General features: G+C 36.9%; 2 protein-coding genes across 2 annotated transcripts in view; one reads left to right on the top strand and one right to left on the bottom strand.

The window, feature by feature from the left end:
* C4H8orf88 (chromosome 4 C8orf88 homolog) overlaps positions 1-16,406 on the top strand; it is a 37,091-nt gene extending 20,685 nt beyond the window's left edge. The window contains exons 4-6 of the mRNA XM_021688395.2: positions 11,524-11,630; positions 14,037-14,163; positions 16,300-16,406. Coding sequence (XP_021544070.2) covers positions 11,524-11,630; positions 14,037-14,163; positions 16,300-16,406 — 341 coding nt within the window. The remainder of the gene's footprint in view (positions 1-11,523; positions 11,631-14,036; positions 14,164-16,299) is intronic.
* A 114-nt stretch (positions 16,407-16,520) lies between these two features.
* The window catches only part of NECAB1 (N-terminal EF-hand calcium binding protein 1), a 192,317-nt gene continuing 181,407 nt past the window's right edge, over positions 16,521-27,430 (bottom strand). Inside the window, exons 11-13 of the mRNA XM_044914252.1 lie at positions 21,034-21,111; positions 19,657-19,748; positions 16,521-16,546 (exon numbers count right to left, since the gene is read on the bottom strand). Coding sequence (XP_044770187.1) covers positions 16,521-16,546; positions 19,657-19,748; positions 21,034-21,111 — 196 coding nt within the window. The remainder of the gene's footprint in view (positions 16,547-19,656; positions 19,749-21,033; positions 21,112-27,430) is intronic.

The raw sequence follows: 27,430 nt of genomic DNA, 5'->3' as shown, positions 1-27,430 counted from the left end.
ACTTGTAATTGAGTATTAGCCATTAGTTCTTTTAAAAGCCACAAGTCATTCCCATCGCTGGAAAATTCTCATTCAACTTTTACATGTGGCACTACAGCAGCAACAGCTGTCCAGTCTCTCGCTCTTTCCCTCTCTTTTTCATTGTCTAAGTTCAGAAACCTTAACCCCCAGTGCCTATTACTTTTAAAAAGATCTTTATTGGGGCACCTGGGTGGCACAGTTGGTTTAAGCATCTGACTCTTGATTTCAGCCCAGGTCATGATCTCAGGGTCATGAGATTGAGCCCCGTGTCGGGCTCCCTGCTGGGTAGTCTGCTTAAGATTTTCTCTCCTCTCTCTCTGCTCCTTCCCTCACTAAAATAAATAAATCTAAACAAAAAAACAAAAACCCAAACAGAAAGATATTTACTGAGGAATGATTTACATACTATAAAATACACCATTTTAACTACTATAGTATACACTTTATTGTCTTTTTATGTAAATTTGCAGAGTTGTGTGACCATTAACACAATTTGGTTTTAGAACATACTTATCACCACAGAAAGAATCCTGTCCACATTTACAGTCAGCACCCATTCCCATACCACCCAGCCCCAGGCAACTAATATTAATCATTATCTCTATTGATTTGCCTTTTCTGGACACTTCATGTAAATGGAATCATATAAATAAATCTTTTACAAAGGACTTCTTTCACTTAACATAATATTTTTCAGGCTCATCTATGTTGTAGCACTTACCAGTAGTTCCTTCCTTTTTATTGTTAAGTATGTTCATTGTATGGCTATACCACATTTTGTTGATCTGTTTATCTGTTTCTGAGTACAGATTCTTTGCCTCTTTGGTTAGATTTATTCCTAGGTATCTTATGGTTTTGGGTGCAATTGTAAATGGGATCGACTCCTTAATTTCTCTTTCTTCTGTCTTGTTGTTGGTGTATAGGAATACCACTGATTTCTGTGCATTGACTTTATATCCTGCCACTTTACTGAATTCCTGTATGAGTTCTAGCAGTTTTGGGGTGGAGTCTTTTGGGTTTTCCACATAAAGTATCATATCATCTGCAAAGGGTGAGGGTTTGACTTCTTCTTTGCCGATTTGGATGCCTTTGATTTCTTTTTGTTGTCTGATTGCTGTGGTTAGGACTTCTAATACTATGTTCAGTAGCAGTGGTGATAGTGGACATCCCTGCCGCGTTCCTGACCTTAGGGGGAAAGCTCTCAGTTTTTCCCCATTGAGAATGATATTCGCTGTAGGTTTTTCATAGATGGCTTTTATGATATTGAGGTATGTACCCTCTATCCCTATACTCTGAAGAGTTTTGATCAAGAAAGGATGCTGTACTTTGTCAAAAGCTTTTTCTGCATCTGTTGAGAGGATCATATGATTCTTGTTCTTTCTTTTGTTAATGTATTGTATCACGTTGATTGATTTGCGGATGTTGAACCAACCTTGCAGCCCAGGGATAAATCCCACTTGGTCGTTGTGAATAATCCTTTTAATGTACTGTTGGATCCTATTGGCTAGGATTTTGGTGAGAATTTTTGCATCCATGTTCATCAGGGATATTGGTCTGTCATTCTCCTTTTTGATGGGGTCTTTGGTTTTGGGACCAAGGTAATGGTGGCCTCATAAAATGAGTTTGGAAGTTTTCCTTCCATTTCTATTTTTTGGAACAGTTTCAGAAGAATAGGTATTAATTCTTCTTGAAATGTTTGGTAGAATTCCCCTGGGAAGCCATCTGGGCCTGGGCTTTTGTTGGGAGATTTTTGATGACTGCTTCAATTTCCTTAGTGGTTATAGGTCTGTTCAGGCTTTCTATTTCTTCCTGGTTCAGTTTTGGTAGTCGATACATCTCTAGGAATGCATCCATTTCTTCCAGGTTATCTAATTTGCTGGCATAGAGTTGCTCATAATATGTTCTTATAATTGTTTGTATTTCTTTGGTGTTGGTTGTGATCTCTCCTCTTTCATTCATGATTTTGTTGATTTGGGTCATTTCTCTTTTCTTTTTGATAAGTCTGGCCAGGGGTTTATCAGTCTTGTTAGTTCTTTTAAAGAACCAGCTCCTATTTCGTTGATCTGTTCTACTGTTCTTTTGGTTTCTATTTCATTGATTTCTGCTCTGATTTTTAGTATTTCTCTTCTCCTGCTGGGTTTAGGCTTTATTTGCTGTTCTTTCTCCAGCTCCTTTAGGTGTAGGGTTAGGTTGTGTATTTGAGACCTTTCTTGTTTCTTGAGAAAGGCTTGTATTGCTATATACTTTCCTCTTAGGACTGCCTTTGCTGCATCCCAAAGATTTTGGACAGTTTTCATTTTCATTGGTTTCCATGAATTTTTTAAATTCTTCTTTAATTTCCTGGTTGACCCATTCATTCTTTAGTAGGATGCTCTTTAGCCTCCATGTATTTGAGTTCTTTCCGACTTTCCTCTTGTGATTGAGTTCTAGTTTCAAAGCACTGTGGTCTGAAAATAGGCAGGGAATGATCCCTATCTTTTGGTACCGGTTGAGACCTGATTTGTGACCTAGGATGTGATCTATTCTGGAGAATGTTCCATGGGCACTAGAGAAGAATGTGTATTCCATTGCTTTGGGGTGGAATGTTCTGAGTATGTCTGTGAAGTCCATTTGGTCCAGTGTGTCATTTAAAGTCTTTATTTCCTTGTTGATCTTTTGCTTAGATGATCTGTCCATTTCAGTGAGGGGGATGTTAAAGTCCCCCACTCTTATTGTATTGTTATCAATGTGTCTCTTTGCTTTTGTTATTAATTGCCTTATATAATTGGCTCCTCCCATGTTAGGGGCATAGGTATTTACAATTGTTAGATCTTCTCTTTGGATAGACCCTTTAAGTAGGATATAGTGTCCTTCCTCATCTCTTATTACAGTCTTTGGTTTAAAATCTAATTTGTCTGATATAAGGATTGCCACCCCAGCTTTCTTTTGGTGTCCATTAGCAGGGTAAATGGTTTTCCACCCCCTCACTTTCAATCTGGGGGTGTCTTTGAGTCTAAAATGAGTCTCTTGCAGACAGCATATCGATGGGTCTTGTTTTTTTTATCGAATCGGATAGCCTGTGTCTTTTGATTGGGGCATTTAGCCCATTTACATTCAGGGTAACTACTGAAAGATATGAATTTAGTGCCATTGTATTGCCTGTAAGGGGACTGTTACTGAATATTGTCTGTGTTCCTTTCTGGTCTCTGTTACTTTTAGGCTCTCTCTTTGCTTAGAGGACCCCTTTCAATATTTCTTGTAGGGCTGGTTTCGTGTTTGCAAATTCCTTTAGTTTTTGTTTGTCCTGGAAGCTTTTTATCTCTCCTTCTATTTTCAATGACAGCCTAGCTGGATATAGTATTCTTGGCTGCATATTTTTCTCATTTAGTGCTCTGAATATATCCTGCCAGTCCTTTCTGGCCTGCCAGGTCTCTGTGGATAGGTCTGTTGCCAGTCGAATGTTTCTACCATTGTAGGTTACATATCTCTTCTCCCGAGCTGCTTTCAGGATTTTCTCTTTGTCTCTGAGACTTGTAAGTTTTACTATTAGATGTCGGGGTGTTGACCTATTTTTATTGATTTTGAGAGGGGTTCTCTGTGCTTCCTGGATTATGATGCTTGTTTCCTTCCCTAAATTAGGGAAGTTCTCTGCTGTAATTTGCTCCAATATACCTTCTGCCCCTCTCTTTCTTTCTTCTTCTTCTGGGAATCCAATTATTCTAATGTTGTTTTGTCTCATGGTATCACCTATCTCTCGAATTCTCTCCTCGTGATCCAGTAGTTGTTTATCTCTCTTTTTCTCAGCTTCTTTATTTTCCATCATTTGGTCTTCTATATCACTGATTTTCTCTTCTGCCTCATTTATCCTAGAAGTTAGCGCCCCCATTTTTGATTGCACCTCATTAATAGCCTTTTTGATTTCAACTTGGTTAGATTTTAGTTCTTTTATTTCTCCAGAAAGGGTTTCTGTAATAACTTCCATGCTTTTTTCAAGCCCAGCTAGTATCTTTAAAGTCATGATTCTGAACTCTAGATCCGACATCATACTAATGTCTGTATTGAGTAGGTCCCTGGCAGTTGGTACCACCTCTTGTTCTTTTTGTTGAGGTGATTTTTACCGTCTTGTCATTTTGTCCAGAGGAGAACAGGTGAATGAGAGAACAAAATGCTAACAGGGTAACAACGTCCCCAGAAAATATACTCTAAACAAATCAGAAAAGACCTGAAGCCGGGGAAAAAGAAAGGGAAAGAAAGAAAAAAGAAAAAGAAAAAAGAAAAAGAAAAAAACACAAACAAAAACAGAACAAAACAAAAAAACCCAGAATATGATCAAATATGATCAGGCTGGTGCATAGATCAGTGCCACACACTAGATTTTGGGTTTATTTTGGTCTGTTAGAAGAAAATGCCTCCCAAAATTTTAAAGAAAGAAAAACTTATATATGTACAAAAATAAGGATTGATATGATGAAGGGATGGAATATGACTGTAAAGATGAAAATTATAAAAAATTTTATAAAAGGAATTGATAAGTTTTTTGAAAAAAGAAAGAAGAGGATTTTTTTTTTTTAAAGATTTTATTTATTTATTTGACAGAGAGAGACACAGCGAGAGAGGGAACACAAGCAGGGGGAGTGGGAGAGGCTTCCCGCGGAGCAGGGAGCACGATGCGGGGCTCGATCCCAGGACCCTGGGATCATGACCTGAGCCGAAGGCAGACGCTTAATGACTGAGCCACCCAGGCGCCCAAGAAGAGGATTTTTTTTAAAGGAGAGAATGTGATCAGGCAGGAGAGTAGAACAAAACCATACACTAGAGATTTAGGGTATATTTTGATCTGTTAGAAGAAACTATGTCAAAATTTTAAGGAGAGAACAACTTATATATATATGCCAAAAATAAGGGTAACTACTATGAAGAGATAGAATATGACGCTAAAAATGAAAAATAAAAATGTTTTTTAAAAAAGGGATTGATAAGATGTTGGTTGAAAAAGGGAAAAAGAAAAATTAAAAAAAAAAAGTTAAAAAAAAATTAACTTTGGAAGACTAAAGAATCATGGTAAAAAAGCCATGGATTCTATGTGCAGTATTCCCCTAGCGCTGGAGTTCTGCCGTTCTCATTGATGGGTAAACTTGGTCTTGGCTGGCTGTTCTCGCTGATCTTCTAGGGGAGGGGCCTGTTGCGGTGGTTCCCAAATGTCTTTGCCGGAGGCAGAATTGCCCCGCCCTTGCTGGTCTGGGCTAAGTAATCTGCTCAGATTTGCTCTCGGGAGCTTTGTTCCCTGCAAGCTTTCTGTATAGCTTTGGAGGCTGAGAGTGAAAATGGCAGCCTCCCAATCTCCGCCCTGGAGGAGCCGAGAACTTGGGGCCCGCTCCTCAGCAAGCCCCCAGAGAAAAGCAGTCAATTACTCCCGTCTCCCAGGTCTCCGGCAGCACTCCGTGCTCAACCGGCCTGTGACCAGGCGTTTCAATCTCTGGCACCCGACCCCGTGTGGAGTCTTCAAACCCAGCAGATCGCTGCGGTGCGCTCCCGCACTGTTCCTCCCGGGGGAGGAAGGGGAGTCTACCCGGATCTGCCCCTTGTTGGGCCCCTGCTGGAGGAGCAGTGGCCCGACTGTGCCGCAGATCACGGTTTATGGCAAACCCGAGCTGGGAGCCCACGCCTTGGCTCTGTCTCTGCAGCCGGCTTCCCTGCTCCGATACCTGGGAGCTCTGCCGCACTCAGGCACCGCTGGTCTTTGTGACCCGAGGGTCCTAAGACCACACTGTCCCAGTGAGAGTTCCACCCCCGCTTAGCCACTGGAGTGACGTCCCTCAGCGGAGCCGACTTCTGAAAGTGGCTGTATTATTTGTCAGAAGTGGCTGCCGGAGGCCCCCTCCCCTGCCGTCTATCCTCCCGAATATCACCTCGGATTCACTTCTCCGCTTGTCCTGCCTTCCAGAAAGCGGTCGCTTTTCTGTTCAGAGAGTTGTTGCTATTCTTTTCTTTGATCTCCTGTTGAGTTTGTAGGTGTTCAGAATGGTTTGATCCCTATCCATCTGAATTCCTGAGACCAGACGAAATCCAGGTCTCCTACTCCTCTGCTATCTTGCTCCGCCCCTCGTATCTCTTTTTTTCTATTTAACATCTACAATCTGTGGTCAACCCCTTTTTTAAAAAAATAAATTATGTATTTTAGAGAGGGAGAAAGAGCCGGGGGCAGGGGTGCGGAAAGAGGGGCAGAGGGAGAGGGGAGAGAGAATCTTAAGCAGAGTCCGACATGGGGCTTGATCCCATGACCCTGAGATTTTGACTTGAGCCAAAACCAAGAACAGGACACTTAATTGTGTCACCCAGGTGCCCCTGGACAATCCGTTTTTGATCCTTGGCATTTGTTTTTTGTGTGCTTTTCTGCATCAATTAATCTAGCCTAAGATTTGTCAAATTCATTTTTCTTTTTCAAAGAACCAGCTTTTGCATTTTAATTTTACATATTTTCATTTTTGGTGATATCTACTTATAAATTTCTTTCTTATACTTAAGGTTTAGTTCTTTTTCTAGCATTTTAAAATGGATTGTTAGGTCATTTGTTGTAGATATATTCTTACAAGAATTTATAAATTTCTATTGGAGCACCACTTTAGATATACTCCACAAATTTTGGTGTCATTCACTTTAAAATATTTTTAATTTCCTCATTATTTTATCTTTGACTTGTGAGTTATTTTAAAGTATGTTATTTAATTTCTAAGATACTTGAAGTTTTTCTGGATTTATTATAGATTTCTTAATTTTGTGTTCAGAGAATATAGTGTGTATGATTTCAAGTCTCAAATTTATTTTTTTAGCATTGTTTTATTGAAACACAATTGACATATACATTATATTAGTTTCAGGTGTACAACATAATGATTCAAAATTTGTATATTTTGGGAAATGACCATCTCAATAAGTCTACTTAACATCTGTCACCATACATATTTCCAATTTTTTTATCTCCTGTTGTACTCTCTCGGCAATTTTCATATGTGTGGTACAATATTATTAACTACAGTCACCATGGTGCATATTATCCCCATGACTAACTTATTTTATAACTGGAAATTTGTACCTTTTTACCACCTTTCCCCACTTTGCACATGTTCCACCTCCTGACTCTGGCAACCTCCAATTTGTTAAGTGACCTTAGTTAAGATTCCACGTATAAGTGAGGTTGTGCTGTATTTGTCTTTCTCCATTTGACTTCTTTCACTTCACTTAATACTCTCTAAGTTCATCCATGTTGTCACAAATGGCAAGATTTCATTCTTTTTTATGGTTGAGTAATATTTGTGTATATATATATACACACATATATATATATATATACACACACACCACATTTTCTTTCTTTTTTTTTTTTTTTAAAGATTTTTATTTATTTATTTGACAGAGAGATAGCGAGAGCAGGAACACAAGCAGGGGGAGTGGGAGAGGGAGAAGCATGCTTCCTGCCGAGCAGGGAGCCCGATGTGGGACTCGATCCTAGGACCCTGGGATCATGACCTGAGCCGAAGGCAGACGCTTAATGACTGAGCCACCCAGGCGCCCGACACCACATTTTCTTTATCCATTCCTATATCAGTAAACAGGTTGCTTCCATACTTTGGCTATTGTAAATAATGCTGCAGTGAACGTGGGGATACATTATGTTTTTGAATTAGTGTTTTTGTTTTCTATGGGTAAATATCCGAAGTGGAATTGCTGGATTTTCTATTTCTATTTTTATTTTTTTTGAAGAACCTTCAATACTGTGTTTCATAGTGGCTGTACCAGTTTACATTCTTTTTCTCCATATCCTTGTCAATGTTTGCTATTTTTTGTCTTTTTGATATACTAGCTATTTTGACTGGTGTGAAGTGATAGGTCATTGTGGTTTTGATTTATATTTCTCTGATGCTTGAATGTTGAGCATATTTTCATGTGTCTTTTTGCCATCTGTATGTCTTCTTTGGAAAAATGTCTATTCAGGTTCTCTGACCATTTTTAATTGGATTTATTTTGGTGTTGAGTTGTAGAGTTCTTTATATATTTTAGATATTAACCCCTTATCAGTGTATCATTTTCAAATATCTTCTGTTCGGTAGGTTGTCTTTTAATTTTGTTGGTTTCTTTTGCCTTGAAAAAGCTTTTTAATTTGATGTAGTCCCAATTGTTTATTTTTGCTTTTGTTTCCCTTGCCTAATGAGACAGGTCTAAAATAATATTGCTAAGACTGAGGTCCGAGAGATTACTACCTTTTATTTTATTTTAGGAGTTTTATGGTTTTAAGTCTTACTTTTAGCTCTTTCATCCATTTTGAGTTTATTTTTGTGTGGTATAAGAAAGCAGTCAAGTTTCATTCTTTTGTATATTGCTGTCCAGTTTTCCAGCACCGTGTTGAGTGTTTTTTTTTTTTTTTAAAGATTCTCTTTGTTTATTTGAGAGAGAGTGGTCAGAGCATGCACGGGGGGTGGGGTGGTGCTTGGCAGAGGGAGAGGGAGGAGGAGACTCCCTGCTGAGTGGGGAGCCTGATGCAGTGCTCAATCCTAAGCCGAAGGCAGACACTTAACCAACTGAACCACCCAGGTCCCCCTTGAAGAGACTGTCTTTTCCCCATTGTGTATTTTTGATTCTTTATCATAGATTAATTGACAATATAAGTGTGAGTTTGTTTCTGGGCTTCCTGTTCTGTTCCATGTGATCTCTAGGTCTTTTTTTGGAGCGGGTACCATAATGTTTTCATAGCTTTCTAGTATAGTTTGAAATTGGAGTGTGATTCCTCTAGTTTTGTTCTTTGTTCAAGATAAATTTGGCTGCTCATGGTCTTTCTTGGTTCCACATGTTTTAGGATTTTTTTTGTTGTTCTAGTTCTGTGAAAAATGCCATTAGTATTTTAGTAGGGATTGCATTAAATCTGTAAATTGCTTTGAGTAATATGAACATTTTAACAATATCAATTCTTCTAGTCCATGAGCATGGAATATCTTTCCATTTATTTGTATCATCTTCAGTTTCTTTCATCAGTGTGCTATAGTTTTTAGAGTATAGGGTTTTTTTACCTCCTTGGCTAAATTTATTCCTATTTTATTTTTCTAATGCAGTTGTAAATGGGATTGTTTTCTTAATTTGTCTTCCTGTTAATTTGTAATTAGTGTATAGAAACATAATAGATTTCTGTATTTTAATTGTATTCCGCATCTTATTGAATTCACTTAGAGGTTTTTTATGGAGTCTTTAGGGTTTTCCATATAAAGTATCATGTCATCTGCAAATAGTGACAGCTTTACATCTTCCTTACCAATTTGGATGCTTTGTATTACTTATCTGATTGTTGTGGCTATGATTTCCTGTATTATGCTGAATAAAAGTGACAAGAGTGGATATCCTTGTCTTGTTCCTGATCTTAGAGAATGGAGCACTGGGTATTATACACAAGCAATGAATCAGGGAACACTACATCAAAAACTAATGATGTTGGGGCGCCTGGGTGGCTCAGTCGTTAAGCATCTGCCTTCGACTCAGGTCATGATCCCAGGGTCCTGGGATCGAGCCCCGCATCGGGCTTCCTGCTCCGCGGGAAGCCTGCTTCTCTCTCTCCCACTCCCCCTGCCTGTGTTCCCTCTCTCGCTGTCTCTCTCTCTGTCAAATAAATAAAACCTTTAAAACAAAAACAAAAACAAAAACTAATGATGTAATATATGGTGATTAACATAACATAATAAAATAAAATTTTAAAAAAAAAGCTTTCAACTTTTACCATTGGGTATGATTTTAACTGTGGGTTCATCCTACTTGGGTTTTATTATGTTGAGGGATGTTTCTTCTGTACCCACTGTGATCTATTTAATGTATAGTTGAATTTTGTTTGCTAATATTTTGTTGAGGATTTTTGCATCTATGTTAATCAAGGCCTGAATTTTTCTGTGGCATCCTTTGAGAAAAGGATGTATCAGGGTAATGCTAGTCTCATGAGTTTAGAAGAGTTTGGAAGAGTTTCAGAAGAATTGGTATTAATTCTTGTTTGAATGTTTGGTAGAATTTGTCTGGTCCTGGATTTTTGTTTGTTGGTAGGTTTTTGATTACTGATACAATCTCCTTACTAATAATTTGTTCAGATTTTCTCTTCTCTGAAAATGTCTTTTAACCTCACATGATTCAATCTCACACGACTACCCTTTACTTCAGATGACAATTGCAAGTAGTATGTCCCCAGATTATTCAAAACTTCTGTCCAACTTGGCTATAAATTAGAGGTTAAGTGTCCCTTCTTGGACTTGATCATTTGCTAGAACAGCTCACAGAACTTAGGGAAAACTAACACTTAACCAGCTTATTATATAATAAAAGATATGATAAAGGATACAGATGAAGAACCAAATGAAGAGATACATAGGGCGAGGTCTAGAAGAGTCCCAAGTGCAGGAGCTTCTGTCCCTGTGGAGTTGGGGTGTGCCACCCTCCTGGTACATGCATGTGTTCATCAACCCAGAAACTCTCCAAACCCCATACTTTGGGGATTTTTATGGAGGCATCATCATGTGGTATGATCAATCATTAACTCAATCTCTAGCCCTTCCCCTTCTAGGAAGAGGTTGGGGGTAGGACTGAAAGTCTCAAGGTTCTAATCATGGCTTGATCTTTCTGTTGACCAACCTCTGTCCAGGGCCCGCCAAAAGTCACCTCATTAGAACGAAGGTCATTTCTGTCACCAGGAAAGTTCAAGGGATTTAAGAGCTCTATGTCAGGAAGTAGGGTCAAAAACCAAATCCTAGAACAAAAGATGTTCCTAAGTACTCTTATCATTTAAAGAAATTACAAGGGTTTTAGGAGCTTTGTGCAAGGAACCAGAGATGGAGATAGGTAGATATTTTTTTCTGTTTCACAGTACGGGATTCTAGCTTGTCAGTTCTTTTCTATTAGCACTTTAAAGATATTGCTCTGGTGTTTCTGGCTCAGCAAGTGATCTTTTATGGTGACAGTTTCTGATGAGAAATATGCAGATATTTGAAGCATTGTTTTTATTCTCCTTTAAAGATAGGGACCCTGTCTTGGATCTTTTTCGCCATTACCTAGCACATCTCTGATGTGTAGATGTACAATAAATTTTTCTTGAATTTATTTTGATTGTATTACATCTTAAGCCTGTCTAGTCTTAATTTAATTAGGGTTCTATTTTGGTAGGAACAGAATTGCCCAACATGTATTATTGCCGTTAAACTTTATAAGATCCCTTCACTAGATATGAATAACCAGATGAAAGAAACCATTGCATTACTGATTTTTTGAAATGTTTCTCTCCGAATTTTCCTTTGTTACCTGGCTTCCTTTCCATGTAAAAGGAAAAAAGGAGGCAGTAGATACTTATCAAAATTATTTGCTTCTCTTCTCTTTTGCATAGAAACTGCTCATCACTTTATAAAATAATGGACTATTAAGGGACATTCAGAAAACAATGAGCCAAAAAGTGTTCTGGGAGAGTTCTTTATTTTATAACATTAATCTTATGTTTAATATCTATAGAGAGAATTAAATACAGCAGAGATTTCCTGTTGAAGCTCTCGAGTGTTTCCATCTGCAGGAAAAAACCAGACTTTCTGCCTGATCATCCCATTGTACTTCAAAAACCAGTAAGTAGTTCTAATTTTGTATTAATTCTAAAATATTTGTCTTTAGTATTGTCACTGGATTCTCTCCCTAGATTTTAAATCTTATTGTAGAATATAATTCAGAAAAGTAGATAAATCTAAATGTATAATATAACCAATTACTGTAAGTAATTACCATGCTGGTCAAGAAACAGAATGGAATTCTATTTTAAGAAATACTTTTTTCCATTGAAAGATAGAGCCTAAAAGTTGTATTGTTTTTCATTTAAGTTCTGTAATCCATCTGCAGTGATTTTACTGTATGATGTAAGGTAGGGGTCAAGTTTTATTTTTTTCTACATGGATATCTAGTCATCCTAGCAATATTTACTGAAAGGACAGTCCTCTGCCACCTTTGTGGCAATATATGTGTGATCTGTTTCTGGGCCCTTTACTCTTCTCAGTTCGTCTTTTTATATAGTAAAGCAAGTCACCCCACTTATTCTTTGGTGTGTTTTTGCTGTTCTTAGTGCTTTATATTTGTATCACTGCATCAAATTTCATCAGAATAAATACAATAAATACACCTCTTTTAGCCCATTGATTGGAAACTGACAGGAGTTTTGGTATCAGGCTTGGGTTAAAATTGTAGCTTCACCTTGTGTTCTAGTATACCACTCAAACTTAAGTCACTTAACCTTGAACCTCAGTTTTGTGATTGCCGATGAGGTTGGATAATGTATAGAAGGACTTGGATAGTACTTAGCGTTCTCATTATGCACTTAGTAAATTGTCTATTTCCATTTTGACTAGAATTTAGAGTTTTCACAAACTTTTTTTATATGGGTAAAAGTATTCTATTGAGATGAACTCAGAATATAAGTATGCTGAGAGTGGCTCAAATAACATACCACCCGTGCTCTCCATTTTTGGGATTTCTAACCCTTTGGAATACAAAGCCTCTTTTCCTCTTAAAACTGCCTAACTTGTAGAACTTTTAAGCAGAAACTTAAGTTTCTTTCATAACCTTGCACACAGGAATATTTTATCATGAAAAATGTTAATGATGGGAAAATTTTCCCACCTGTTCAGAAAAAAATCTTAGTATGTATGAATAAAGTTAACTTGAGTGCTATATAAAATATGGTCACTTTTTCATTTGCAGACTTATTTCATCTCTTTTATTTTGTGAATAAAATTTTGACATTATTTTGAACACGCCAGGTACCACAACAGCAGAACAGGTTTGGAATACAATCTAGTACATTTAAAAATGAATTACATATTTTTTAAACATAGAACTCTTTTGACAAATTCCAGTTACTTTAATACTTTCTATAGTAACATGCATTTAAGATCTGTAAACATTTAATAGGATCACAGTATTTGGTTTGATAAACTAAGTAGTAAAAACTGTATTCATTCAAATTAATTGATAAATTAACTTTTCTTCTATGTTACAGGAAAACCGCCAAAGTTTTAAGTAGCATTTTAAGAACAGATGAATTTGAAGATAAAGAATTATTTTCTATTTTGGACACCTGCAAATGAAGTGGATCTAGTAACAATAACTGTAATGGACTGTGACAATTCAGTTTATTTTTAATTTTGATGGTTGGGTATTTGGTTTCTCCTAAAATATTTTAAACTATAAAGAATTTTCTAATCAGTTGCAGCTTTGCAGGCAGTTTCCTGCATAAATTGGAAAGTAACACTGGAAAGTAAGAATTTGGTTAGTAAAGTGGGAAGGCTGTATTTATAATTTGCATGCTACTTGCAATTTTTTTTTTTCATCTCTTGTAATGATGGAATGGAAATGTAAGCTGTAAAGATTCTCAAATATAAAGTATTTGCTATAATGTATATATGGCACATAATTTCTTGTTGCTTTTAAAGTTGGCTTTTGTTCTGTTTTCCACTGATTTCCTACCAGCACTCTGAAAGGATCTTCACAATCTCTCCAGAGGCTTAAAATGACCCAGGATGTTCAATGCATAGTTCTCAATGACAGGAAGGAGAATATTTTAATAGGTATTTCTTTGGTTTCCAGGTTTTTGATAAAATTGTTTAAGATTCATAATTACTAGCAGAGATTGACAATTTGGAAACAATGAAACTTAAGGTGAAAAATAGCTGCTACTTGTTGTCTGTAATCAGACCCCATGAACAGAAGTTGGGCAATTGCAAAATAAAACTGATATTTTTATTTCCAAAAGAGGAAAAATTTAGGCATTTGCAAATAATTCTATAATTTCTTATGACAAGAACATGTATGGATGAAGAATTTGGGGGCTAAACTTTTAGCTCCTAGAAATTTTATATAATAAATTTCCTGCATTTTGTCACTCTGGATGTTACTATTGAAAAAAAGTTTCTTCCAGCATAGTGGCAAAAAAAAATTGCTGATATAAAGGTAAGTGTAAACTCTCCCTACTTCTATTGTCTCAGATCCCCAGGTCTACTGGCAAGGCATTCAAGACCATCATTTGGCAGAAAGTTTATGATAAACTGAATTCTGAACTCCTAAAACCACTGGTCTTTGGGCTTGTTACCTGGATTCAAGCTTTAGTCCATGGTAGGCTTCCCATTTTGGTCTTTTAGTACACTACTTTTCATTACTTTGTTCCCCCCCCCAAATTTTTGTAAACAGGGAAAAAAAATACAGTAAAACCATAAATTTACGGGTTACTTAAAAATGATACATTTAAACCTAGGGCCCAGATTTTTCATTTATTTTTTGTCCTATTTTCCCTTTATATTATTGTAGGTTCCAGTGTGTATATATGTATATATACACACACAAAATTTATGTATAATTTGTATAAGAGCTGGAGCCAGTATTAACATAATTAAATTGGTTTGCTTTATTATTTACCTATTCTCAAAATTTTTTTTTTACTCTAGTTAAAAAAACGATGATAGACCCTATTCCAGTTTGGAATCTAAAGAGCCCTTCCGCTCAGCACTGTTACTGAGGGCAGAAACCTTTTTAAAGTCATACCACCATTGTACTTTGGAAACTGCCTCACACTTAAAAGACTTAGGTACTTTCTGAATCTAATATTGAAATATGTTTTGATTGGCTATAATTTGTATTTTTTGAAACCATTCATAACCAGCCCTTTCAAGAAGAGTTTTATGTCAAAAGTCACTGTATATAATCAGAGTGAGATTGCAAAGACTGTTATATTATCTGTTTACCTTTGTACATATGTATAGCTTGTTTGAATAATCATTGTACATCTCCATTAATGTTCTCTGCTTTGTATATAAATTAAAAGAGTTGAGCCAGGTGTTGTTTCATAGTGTTTGTCATCTTTAGAAATGACCAGAGACAGACAGATATATATATATACACACACGCTTTTGTGTCTGTGTGTATGTATATGTCAAAATTTACTGCCCTTGTCTCGTAGAAGCTATGAAAACAATTTTTACTTAGATGGATGAGGACTGAGGGGTATACAAAGGTATACCTTTGATTGAAGCTAATATTCCATAAATTCATTTGAGAAAATATTTTAGGTCAAATTTTATATTTAAAAATATAATTTAGTTCAACCTTCTGAGTTTTCCCAACAGTAAAAAAAAAAAAAAAGTTTTTCCTTGAAGACCTGTGGTTTCAAAGGAATTTGGACTATAGAATAACATGGTAACAAACTTCATATGCCCTGGATTTTTATTAGCAGCATTTATCAGAAGACATTTTATTAAAAATATATGAGCTTGTATAGCAAATATATTAGGTACACAGAACACACCAACTGTTCTGGTGAAACTAGAATTGTCATTCTAGTGTTGAAATTGGAAAAAAGTTTTCTGTCTAGTACCTTTCCTATTTTATTACTTCCTTAAAGTTTTGTGCTTGTTTTATATTTCTTCTTTGTTTACTGAGGTTAAAATTTTATTATTTAAATATTTTGAAATTATTATTTAAATGCAAATGTCTATTTTTCGTAAGAAAATTAGTCCTCTGGATCATATGCCAAAAAATTTGAATCAGATTTTCTGAAAGTAAAATTCTATTTTCTTGATTTGTTGAACTTACATATAAGGGAATTATGATGCTAATAAATGATATAATGGTGTTACAGTACTAAATGGTACCCTACCACAGAATTGTTCACTTGTGAAAAACCAGTTTATAACCTGATAGGTATATAGAGTCTATAGATTACAGCCAAGACTGTTATATGCTCATGTATTAACATTTTTTTTTTTTTTTTTTTAGCTTAAACAACAGAAAAGTGTTTTCTTACAGTTCTAGAGACTGGAAGTCCAAGATTAAGGTGCTAGCAAGGTTGATTTCTTCTGAGGCCTCTCCTGGCTGGCTGTTGGCACCTTCTTTCTGTGACCTCATGTGGCCTTTTCTCTGTGCACTTGCTGTCACTCTCTCTGCACATAAGGACACCATTTTGGGTCACATACTAGCTTTTTCAGTAAAGTGAATACTCATAAGATCATGAGTTGGGAATGGAGTGAGCACTACCAAAGAATAAAGTTCATTCACAGAAAATCAGTTATTTAAAAATGACAAAACACTGATTTAATCTTGATAGTTTATGACAAATCTACAAAAGCTATATCCTATGCAGTGATACTCTAAAAGTTTCCACTTCAGTTATTTTTTATCATTTCTTTTTCACAATTTTTTTCCTTTATGTGTACTTTTTTTTTTACATATTAGGATTTTGCCACTAAAGGGTTTTAGGTTACAATGTAGCAAAACAGCAAAAATTGAGAATAGTGAACTTCAAAAATTTAGCTAAGCTTCACATGAAAGATATAGAAGACATTTTAGAAGAGTGCACATCTTAAATATATTAAACAAAAGTATAGAGTAGATTAGTAACTGCAGAGAATTTTCTAATTCACATTTTAGATAAGAATACTTGTTTTGCACTTAGAACCATAAAGAAAATCTAGGAACATCTAGTTGTTCAGGATCCACCATGAAGCTGAAAAGAGAAAAACAACTATTATTAAATGAAAATAATTGCCAGGGTAAGTTAGTTCAAGGTGTAATCATTCTTAAAGAGACTATTTTCTCCCACCTTTAGTCTGCATAATTATCCAAGTTAGTATTTCCTATTTGAACCAAGATTGAACTCTTCCTATGCAATACTTGTACTAGATCTTTTGGCACTTGGTCATAGTCTATTTTGTTTATGAATGGAGCTTATCTTGGCAATGAGATTATAAACGCCCTGAAGATGAAATCATGTTGTTTTAATCTACCCAGTGCTGTCAGCAGTTTGGGAATGTAAGATACTTTTACGTAACAATTTCAGAAAGATTGGGTATAAGCACATGGATGTGTTTTAAATATTTTTTGTTATATATTGTAAGATTGAAAATGTTTTCACCAGTGAATATAAATATCCCAAAGACAAATCTATGGCAAAGAAGACTGGTGGAATGCTGTGAGAAACAGACAAATGGAAAGGATTGAAATTTGTTTGCAAATCTATTTAAGAGATATACTGGTTGGCAATAGATCTTAACTTTCTTGTGTATCTTCTTTTCTCATAGCCAAGGCCTTTCTCATTTGCCAAGGGATATTCTGCTCCACAGACTGAATTCTTCATATTTTGGCCTGGGGGTTTTATTATGATGGCTAGTGGGCCTGTTTGGCTGTACTCCATTATGTCTCATTTGAATGATTTTGATATTTGAGAGTCCATAGGAATATATTTCTTAAGATATTTCTTAGGTAAACCACTTAGAAACTTAATAAAAAAAGCAATCTTATCAGAAATCATAATTTGTGAGTTAAATTAAAAATACAAACCTACCCATCTCTGTATAATAGGTTTTTTTTTCACATTTTTATTTTAGGTCTAAATATGTACAGTTGAAATGCTTTTAATTGTTTTTATTTTAGCTTTCATATAACAAAATTCATAAGACTAGTTACTAAAAATATTAGAAGTCATATGGCCATTAAAACTTTAATATTTATAAGCTAATTCCAGCTGTCTGTCCAGGGAGGTGGTCTGCTGTTGCTATTTATAAAACTTTCACATTAAAAAAAAAAAAAAGAATAGGATGCCCCAAATAGGTGTTAGAAATCAAACCTATCTTTTCTTTTTGTTCTTCCAAATTTCAGTGGTCACTTTTGAAATTAGATGTGATAAGAAAATTAATGCAAAATAGGGTAACAAAAAAGGCATTAAACTGCATTGAATTTGGGTTCTGAGAATAAGAACTGATCCAATATTATTTGTGCCCAACTTTTCTCTCTAAATTAGGGAATACTGTGAGAGAAAGAATAATAGAAAAAATTCAGCCATATTAATGGTTTTCTTATTTGAGGATTAAATCAGAGATATTCAGCAAGAGAAATTTTGCAAGTCCACAAATCTGTCCTTAAGAGCTAGAGTAAGTATATACCTAAAGCTCAGGCAGAGATGATAGGTCTGCTGACTGGAAAGCATTCACACCTGATCTCCCCCATCTCACCTACCTTCAATTCCAGAATTTATCTTTTCACTTTCCATTTATTCCCCAATCCATCAAAATCTACCCCAATTTTTAAATTCCTACCACTGTATTGAAACTGTTCTCTTGAACAGTGACCTCTTGTCAAATCCAGTTTCCAGTCCCATTCTTCTCTTCAGTCCCACCCCACTACACAGGCCCCTGACAAGCACTGTGCCTTGCACGGTTATTTCTCTTTTGGTTTCCTTGCTTATCTACTACTCTGATTCTCCACCTCTGTGTCGTTCCCCTCTGTCTCCTTAATAAAGGAGGCTTTTCCCTCCCTTTTAAATAAAGGCATTTTCCTAGGCTTCTGTCAGGTATTTTTTTTTTACCTATACCCTTTCTCACTAAATCCAGCCTTCAAATATCAACTTGCCGTGGTTAACTCCTGAAAACTGTATTGGCAAGGGAACTCTCTGGGTAGCTCCTGGTTCAGGTGCCTTTTTTTTCCTGGCCTAGATTATTGCCCTACCTGACCAATCTCTCACCTCTCCATGATACTCACCTTTCTCCCTCCTGCCAATTACTACTGATTAGAGCATTCACTACCCCTCTCAAAAACCTTTAATGATTCCTTATTACTAAGTTTAAACTCATTGCATTTTCGACCTCATTTCCTACACTCCTCTCTCTATACAGGTAACATATAAGCCCTATGCCTTAGTCTTACCTTTGCACCAATTAGCCAAGAACATTTAACATTTCTTGCATTTGTTCATGTCTACAATTTATTTCTAGCAAAGTTTCCTCCATCTTTATTTGCCCAACTCACATTTTAAGTTCCAGCTACAGAGTCATCTCTTTTTAAAAAACTGTTAAAGAAGCAAACCCTTCTCTAAATCCACATGCATATTATGACCAGCGGTAACTACTGAGCTTGTTTTTTTTTCTGCAAGCATTTGTCTCTCCTACTGAACAGAAAGCATTTTATGGGAAGGGACTAAATTTTTACTTTGCATTCTCTCTAGCTCCCGACATAATGTTTATTCAAAATGGAACTCAGCACTAGTAAGGCTAAGCACCCCAGTATCCCCAGTACCTAGCACATAAAACACTCATTAAATATATTTAATTGGTGACTGGAAGGGTAGATGAACAAATGAATTTTGGTTCTCAATTATCTTAAGCCTTGGCCAGGCCAGACTTCTTAGACAATTTCATTTCAAATTTCTCTTTCCACTCTGCTTTCCAATTACAAATAATATTTTAATAGCTATTAAAATATTTCCAGCATAATTCTAATCTGCAGTCTATAGGTCTCAATATACTAAATTATAATAAGGTAAAGCATTTGAATAATTTTTTTGGAAATGTCCTGATTTGACTTCAAGTTCGTTAGATTACTGAATGTGACCAGAAAAGGACTAATATTAAGTTTAATATAGTCAGGAATACAAACAGGATCAACTAAGGAGTAAAGATAATAGAATATATAGATCTCTTATTTCTTCCCCCCACTTTTAGATTTTAAGATCTAATAAAGAGAGCACCACTGATCAAGTTTGGGGGTAAGAAAATACTATCTTTTAAAAAGCAAAAGACAATACAAAAGCATATAGAAGCACTGTGAAACCAGGATAATTACCAGGAACTAGCATAGTAGATGTGAGTTCTGGAGTTTCCAAGAAATCCACGTTGCTTCTTTGGAATGTCTTGCTATAATTCGTCTGAAGGTGGCTGTATAAATAATTATAGGTTAAGGTTGTACACTTTTATTACAATCTTTCTAAGTAGAGTGCAACAGAGTTTGAATTCATCAAGATGGCAAGGTTTTGGATGATTTGGATTAAGTGTCTGAATATAGACTTCTTTTTATGGTTATTTAGCCTTAAAAGTAATTTAACAATTGTCATCAGAAAAAAAACTTCTTAAAGACTTTTAAAAACAGAAGAACATTAATTGCCGTGGAAAATAGAACAAAAGGAGAAAGACTTTAATTACAGAAAGAAGTTTAAACAGAAGAAAATATTTTGGCTGTCCGGATGATTAAAAAAATAGGATAGCTAAGAAGAGAGACTATAGATTTTCTCTTTCTAGGGAAAAAAAAGAAAAATCATCTATCTTAAAGTGTAGGCCTGGAGTACAAAATTGAGTAAGTTGCCTTTAAAGCTCCCTTCTGTGTTTGAAATTCTATTGGTGTCATTATATGTATTATAGTTTTAAAATAGTCACAAAAAACTTTTAGGTGAAATATGTATAACTAAATTTCCAGGTATTCTATTACTTGTACAACATGATTTGATACACATTACATACCGTAGAATAGTTACCGAGATGTTGATTTTTTAATCGTTTCCAAACAATGTCTTTAATTTCCCCCCCTTTTTTTTTTAAAGATTTTATTTATTTATTTGAGAGAGAGAATGAGATAGAGAGAGCATGAGAAGGGGGGAGGGTCAGAGGGAGAAGCAGACTCCCTGCTGAGCAGGGAGCCCGATGCGGGACTCGATCCCAGGACTCCGGGATCATGACCTGAGCCGAAGGCAGTCGCTTAACCAACTGAGCCACCCAGGCGCCCTCCCCCCCCCTTTTTTTTGCAGTTTAAAGACATTAAGCTATAATGGTCTTAACCGTTATATATAGTTTTACTGTAAAGTAAAATACCACAGAATTTATGAAAAATTAGAAAGTAAAATTATTTTCTCATCCTTCCTTTTCTGTGTCCTTTGTCCACCCACCCTCCTGACACTTTAGACACCCACGACCCATATCTAACTCTTACTTGAAAGCATCAGTAAAATGGTTATAGTTAAAGTAGGATCATTACCAAAAGTATTTGTGCTTTAAGAAGAAAGTGGTTTCTAATCCATGAGATAAATTCCTAAAAGGGTGGGATTTAGGAAAACGAACAAATGGGACAGATTTTAAGGTGAGGTAAAAGGACAGAGCTTTCCTACAAGTTCTAAAAACATTACATATATTTCCCTCTCCCTGCCCCCCCCCAAAGCCTGTTATTACTTACCTATTCCACACACTGCTGTTCTCCCAAAACTCATAAATTATGTACCGAGATTCATTGGAAAGCTTCTGTATGGAAATACTGAAATGGAAAAGAAAAAGTGTAAGTAGCCACAGGAAATTAAAGACAAGAAGAAACTAATTTTTCTTTTTTTAAAAAGATTTTAGTTATTTTAGAGAGTGCAAGCAAGCTCGAGTGGAGGGAGAGGCAGAGGGAGAGAATCTCAAGCACGGTTCACGATGAGCAAGGAGCCCTACATGGGACTTGATCTCACAACCCTGAGATCATGACCTGAGCTGAAATCAAGAGTTGGATGCTTAACTGACAGCCACACAGGTGCCCTAAGGAGAAAACTAACTTTTCTAGGGGCGCCTGGGTGGCTCAGTCATTAAAGCGTCTGCCTTCGGCTCAGGTCATGATCCCAGGGTCCTGGGATCGAGCCCCGCATCGGGCTCCCTGCTCCGCGGGAAGCCTGCTTCTCCCTCTCCCACTCCCCCTGCTTGTGTTCCCTCTCTCGCTTTGTCTCTGTCAAATAAATAAAATCTTTAAAAAAAAAAAACCACAACTTTTTAAATCATCTCTGTATGTAGTATGAAACAAGCTTACATATTCATATGGGAAACACCTATGGTGCCTGCATGAAAATGAAAGTTTTGTAAAGAATTGATTAGTGCAATGTCTGTATTGTTTGACATTTTTTAATTTTCTGGTTTGGCATCATGAAAATCATCTCAGTATATTATAGACATCACAAATACAACTTCTGTAAAATTTCATTCATTCAAAAGATTATCTGTTGTGTTATGGTTCCAAAAACTTGAGTGCATGCCACTGCCCCTGCCCTCAAGTGCAGCTCTTTGAATCCTGTCTGCCTCCATAGCTCTTTCCAAATTCCTGGCCTTATCTCTCCTTGGATAGACTGCTGCAAGGCTTCTGGTTTGCCAGTGCCCATGGTTCGTTCTCTCTCTCTCTCTCACACACACACACACCTCAATTTTCTCTCCCGACTTTGAGAGTCCACATTCTAGCCATAATTGTAGTTTTTTCTTTGTGTGCTTTTCCAATTTAGGGCAAATTTGTTCCTTGCAATTCTCTGACCAGCCTGAGAATGGCTAAAAGGCTATGCAATGTGTTTTGGAGGAGTTGGATTGGGGGTGTGCTGAAAAGACACATTGGGGTGAAGGCTGGATTTAATCCTGGAGCAATAAAGAACCACGGAAGGATTTAAAACAGGGAGGTATCAGGGTTAGAGGTGGGTTTTAAAAGATCCTTCTGATGGTGGTGTGAGGATCCCATGGAGAATAGTCAATACAACACAGGAAGAAAAGCTAGAAAGGTCGTGAAATCACTTAGGTGAGTGATGACAAAGATCCAAATTAAGGTAGAAAGGAGAAGCGGACAGATTTATAAATTTAAGGGAGACTGGGAGACAAATACAAAGATGCCTTTAAAAAATTAATTCCAGGGACTTCCAGGGAAGATGGTGGAGTATGAGGACCCTAAATTCACCTTGTCCCACGATAGAACTAGATGACAGCCACCTCAGTATAAGTAACTCAGAAAATGAGCCATAGACTGGCAGAACAGATTCTCCATAGCTAAATGTAGAGAAGAGATCACATCTAACTGTTGGGAGCTACACGGACCGTTGGACTGCCGGCAGAGGGGAGGGACACACAGGGGTAGAGGAGAGAGAAACAGACCCTCACAGTGGGAAGCCTGCAAGGGGAAGATGAATTTGGCTTTGAAAATCAGAAGGGCCAAATTTCATGAGTTCTTACAACCAGTGGGTCTTAAAACTTAGAATGTAAAAAATCAGCAGGGTTGGCTCTGGGAGAGCCTGGAGGGATTCTGAATCCCTACCCTTAAATTTAGAGCACAACAAACAGCCCCATGAAGATACAGCATAGAAGCAGCAGTTTGAAAAAATGCCTGGAGTATACTTGTTTACTAATTTCAGGGCATGTGCTGGAGGGGCAGGGATCATTGGCAGACTTCTCCAGGAACACAGGAACAGGCAGGTGCCGTTTCCCTTCCCTGATCCCCAGTATAAATACACAGCCACCTGTGGGAACCAGAGCAGCATGGACAATCCCTGTGTAACTTGCTAATACTGTGCATCCTGCCCAGCCCCAACTCCCCTGCATCCCTGCACTTAGGCAGATCCACCCTCTCCAACTTGGCCTGTCTTGGTTCTGGTGGCTGCAGGTCCTTCCCACAGCAGACCAGGACAAACCTTGCTAACACCACACATCCAGCCCCTGTTTGGCAGATCTGCCCCCTCCTAGATGCTCTTGGCCAGAGCCCATCCAAAGCAGAGCCATAAGCTTGGCTGTGTACAAGCAGCTCTGAGAGGCCAGCAGCACTCAGTGACGCCTGCCCCTGGGAAAGGGGGAGATAACCACATACACACCAGTCCAACTACAGCCCTAGCAGTGGGCTGAGGGCAGACGTCTGGTCTGACTGCAAGCCCTGCTCAACAATGAACAAAAACTTCTCGGGAGACAAAACAGTGAAAGTGCCCTGCATTCAGTGCTACTATATTTCTGGCAAATGTCTGGTCTGACTCAACTCAAGCCCAAGGCAGCCCAAGACTGGCTCACTAACAGCACCGGGACCAGACTACTGCTGACAACAGGCTGAGAGAGCCATTGCTGATGACTGGACTGAAGGAAAAAGTGGCTTAGTCACAATAGCAGGGTGCACGAAACACAGGAGACACCCTTGAAGTGCCAGGTTCAGGTGAACAAGGGACACTGCACTGGAGGGCACTACAGGACCTCTTCTTCATAAGGCCACTACTTCCAGGAGCAGGAGACAGAGCTGACTTTCCTAATACATAGTAACAGACAGAGACAAATGAAGAGACAGAGGAACGCATCCCAAATGGAAGAATAGGACAAAATCACAGCAAGAGGCCTAACTGAAATGGAGATAAGTAATATGCCTGATGGAGAATGTAAAGTACTGATCATAAAGATACTTACTGGATATGAGAAAAGAGTGGAGGACATCAGTGAGACCCTTAACAGTGAGACAGAAAACATAAAAAAAATAATTAGAGGGCGCCTGGGTGGCTCAGATGGTTAAGCGTCTGCCTTCGGCTCAGGTCATGATCTCAGGGTCCTGGGATCGAGTCCCGCATCGGGCTCCCTGCTCTTTGGGAGCCTGCTTCTCCCTCTGCCTCTCTCTCTCTCTCTGTCTCTCATGAATAAATAAATAAAATCTTAAAAAAAAAAAAATAATTAGAAATGAACTCAATAAATGAAATAAAAATACACTAGATGGAATAAGGAGACTAGAGGATGCAGAAAAACAGACCAGTGACTTGGGAGGACAGTAATGGAAAGCAATCAAGCTGAACAGGAGAAAGAAAAAAATAATACAAAATGAATATAGACTTAGGGATCTTAGCAACACCATCAAGTTTACTAACATTCACATTATAGGGATCCCAGAAGTAGAAGAGAGGGAAAACAGGGCAGAAAATTTATTTGAATAAATAATAACTGAAACTTCCTGATTCTAGGGAAGAAAACAGATATCCAGATCCAAAAAGCACAGAAAGACCCTAATGAAATCAACCCAAGAAGGTCCACACCATGACACATAATAATTAAAATGGCAAAAAGTAGTGAGAGAGAATTTAAAAGCAGCAAGAAAAAAAGAAAACAGTTATATATAAGGGAAACCACACAAAGCTATGAGCTGATTCTTCAGCAAAAAAGTTACAGGCTGGAAAGGAGTGATGTGATACATTCAAAGTGCTGAAACAAAAGAATCTGCAGCCAAGAATACTCTATCCAGCAAGGCTATCATTCAGAATAGAAAGGGAGAGAAAGAGTTTCCCAGACAAAAGCTAAATTTATTACCATTAAACCAGCCGTACAAGAAATGTTAAAGGGGACTCTCTGAGTGGAAAGCAAAGACCATAAGTAGGAGTAAAAAAAGAAGCACAAAAGAGTAAAATTAAGTACATATGTAAAAACTGGTCAAGAGACTCACAAAAAGTTGTAAAGTATGGCACCATATACCTAAAATTTGGGGGTAGACAACTAGGATAAATGGATAAATTCCTAGAAACAGAACTTCCCAAAACTGAAGAAGAAAGAAACAGAAAATTTAAACAGACTGATTACTAGCAATGAAATTGCATCAGTAATCAAAAAACTCCAACAAACAAAAGTCCAGGACCAGATGGCTTCATAGGTGAATTCTACCAAACATTTAAGGAAGAGTGAATACCTATTCTCAAACTATTCCAAAAAAATAGAAGAGGAGGCAAAGCTTCCAAATTCATTCTATAAAGCCAGTATTACCCTGATACCAAAACCAGATAAAGATACTACAATAAAAGAGAATAAAAGAGAACTACAAGCCAATATCTCTGAAGAACATAGATGCAAAATTCCTCAATAAAATATTAACAAACCAAATCCAACAATATATTAAAAAAATCATTCACCACAATCAAGTGGGATTTATTCCTTGGATGCAAGGGTGGTTCAAAATTTCACAAATCAATCAATGTGAATACACCACATCACTAAGAAAAAGGATAAAAACTATATAATCATTTCAATAAATGTAGAAAAAGCATTTGACAAAGGACAGAACCCATTCATGATAAAAATTCTCAACAAAGTAGGTTTAGAGGGAACATACCTCAACATATATGAAAAACTCACAGTGAACATCATACTCAATAGGGAAAAACTGAGAGCTTTCCCCCTAAGATCAGGAATAAGACAAGGATGTCCACTTTCACCATAGTACTATTTCAACTTAATAGTACTGAAAGTCCTAGCTACAGCAATCAGACAACAAAAAAGGAATAAAAAGCATCCAAATAGTAAGGAAGGAGTAAGACTTTCACTATTTGCGGATGACATGATACTATATACAGAAAACCCTAAAGACTCCACCAAAAAACTGCTAGAAGTGATAAGTGAATTTAGTAAGGTCACCACAGGATAGAAAATCAATAGAGAGAAATCTGTTGCATTTCTATACACTAATAATGAAGTAGCAAAAACAAAAATTTAGAAACCAATCCCATTTACATCAAAAATAAAATACATAGGAGTAAACTTAACCAAGGAGGTGAAAGACCTGTACTCTGAAAACTATAAAACACTGACAAAAGAAACTGAAGATGCAGACAAATGGGAAGACATTCATGCTCATGGATTGGGAACACCAATATTGTTAAAATGGCCATATTACCCAAAGCAATCTACAAATTTAATGCAATCCCTGTCAAAAGACCATTAGCATTTTTCACAGAGCTAGACAAATAATCCTAAATTTATATGGAACCACAAAAGACTCTGAATAGCCAAAGCAATCTTGAAAAAAGCAAAGCTGGAGGTATCACAATCCCAGATTTCAAGTTATACTACAAACCTATCAGAATCAAAGCACTATGGTACTGGCACAAAATTACACACATAGATCAATGGGACAGCATAGACACCCCAGAAATAAACCCACCATGATTATATGGTCAATTAATTAAAGGAGGCAAGAATATGCATTGGGAAAAAGACAATCTTTTCAATAAATGGTATTGGGAAAACTGGACAGTCACATGCAAACTGGACCACTTTCTTACACCATACACAAAAAATAAACTCAAAATGGATTAATGATCTAAGTGTGAGACCTCTAACCATAAAAATCCTAGAAGAGAGCACAGGCAATAAGTTCTCTGACATCAGCCTTAGCAACATTTTTCTAGATATGTCTCCTGAGGCAAGGGAAACAAAAGTAAAAATAAACTATTAGGACCAAATCAAAATAAAAAGCTTCTGCACAGCAAACAATCAACAAAGAGGCAGCCTATGGAATGGGAGAAGATAACTACAAATGACATATCTGATAAAGGGTTAGTATGCAAAACACATAAAAAACTTATACAACTCAACACAAAAACCCTACAAATAATCTAATTAAAAATGGGCAGAAGACATGAGCAGACATTTCTCCAAAGAAGACATCCAGATGGCCAACAGACACATGAAAAGATGCTCAACATCACTAATCCTCAGGGAAATGCTAATCAAAACCACAATGAGATATTACCTCACACCTATGAGAATGGCTAAAATAAAAAACATGACAAGCAAGAGTTGGCAAGGATGTGGAGAAAAAGGAACCCTTGTACACGGTTTGTGGGTATGCAAACTGATGCAGCCACTGTGGGAAAGAGTTTGAGGTTCCTCAAAAAATTCAAAATAGAATTACCATAATACCCAGTAATTCCACTACTGGGTATTTACACAATACAAAAAACACTCATTCGAAATGATATATGCACCCCTATGTTTATTGCAACATTATTTACACTCACACAATGGAATATTAGCCATAAAAAGAATAGAATCTTGCCATTTGCAAC

This window comes from Neomonachus schauinslandi, chromosome 4 (assembly GCF_002201575.2).
Source record: "Neomonachus schauinslandi chromosome 4, ASM220157v2, whole genome shotgun sequence".
In the NCBI taxonomy this organism is placed as follows: Eukaryota; Metazoa; Chordata; class Mammalia; order Carnivora; family Phocidae; genus Neomonachus; species Neomonachus schauinslandi.
Note: the sequence above shows the minus strand (reverse complement) of the source record. Positions and strands in the feature narration are given on the sequence as shown.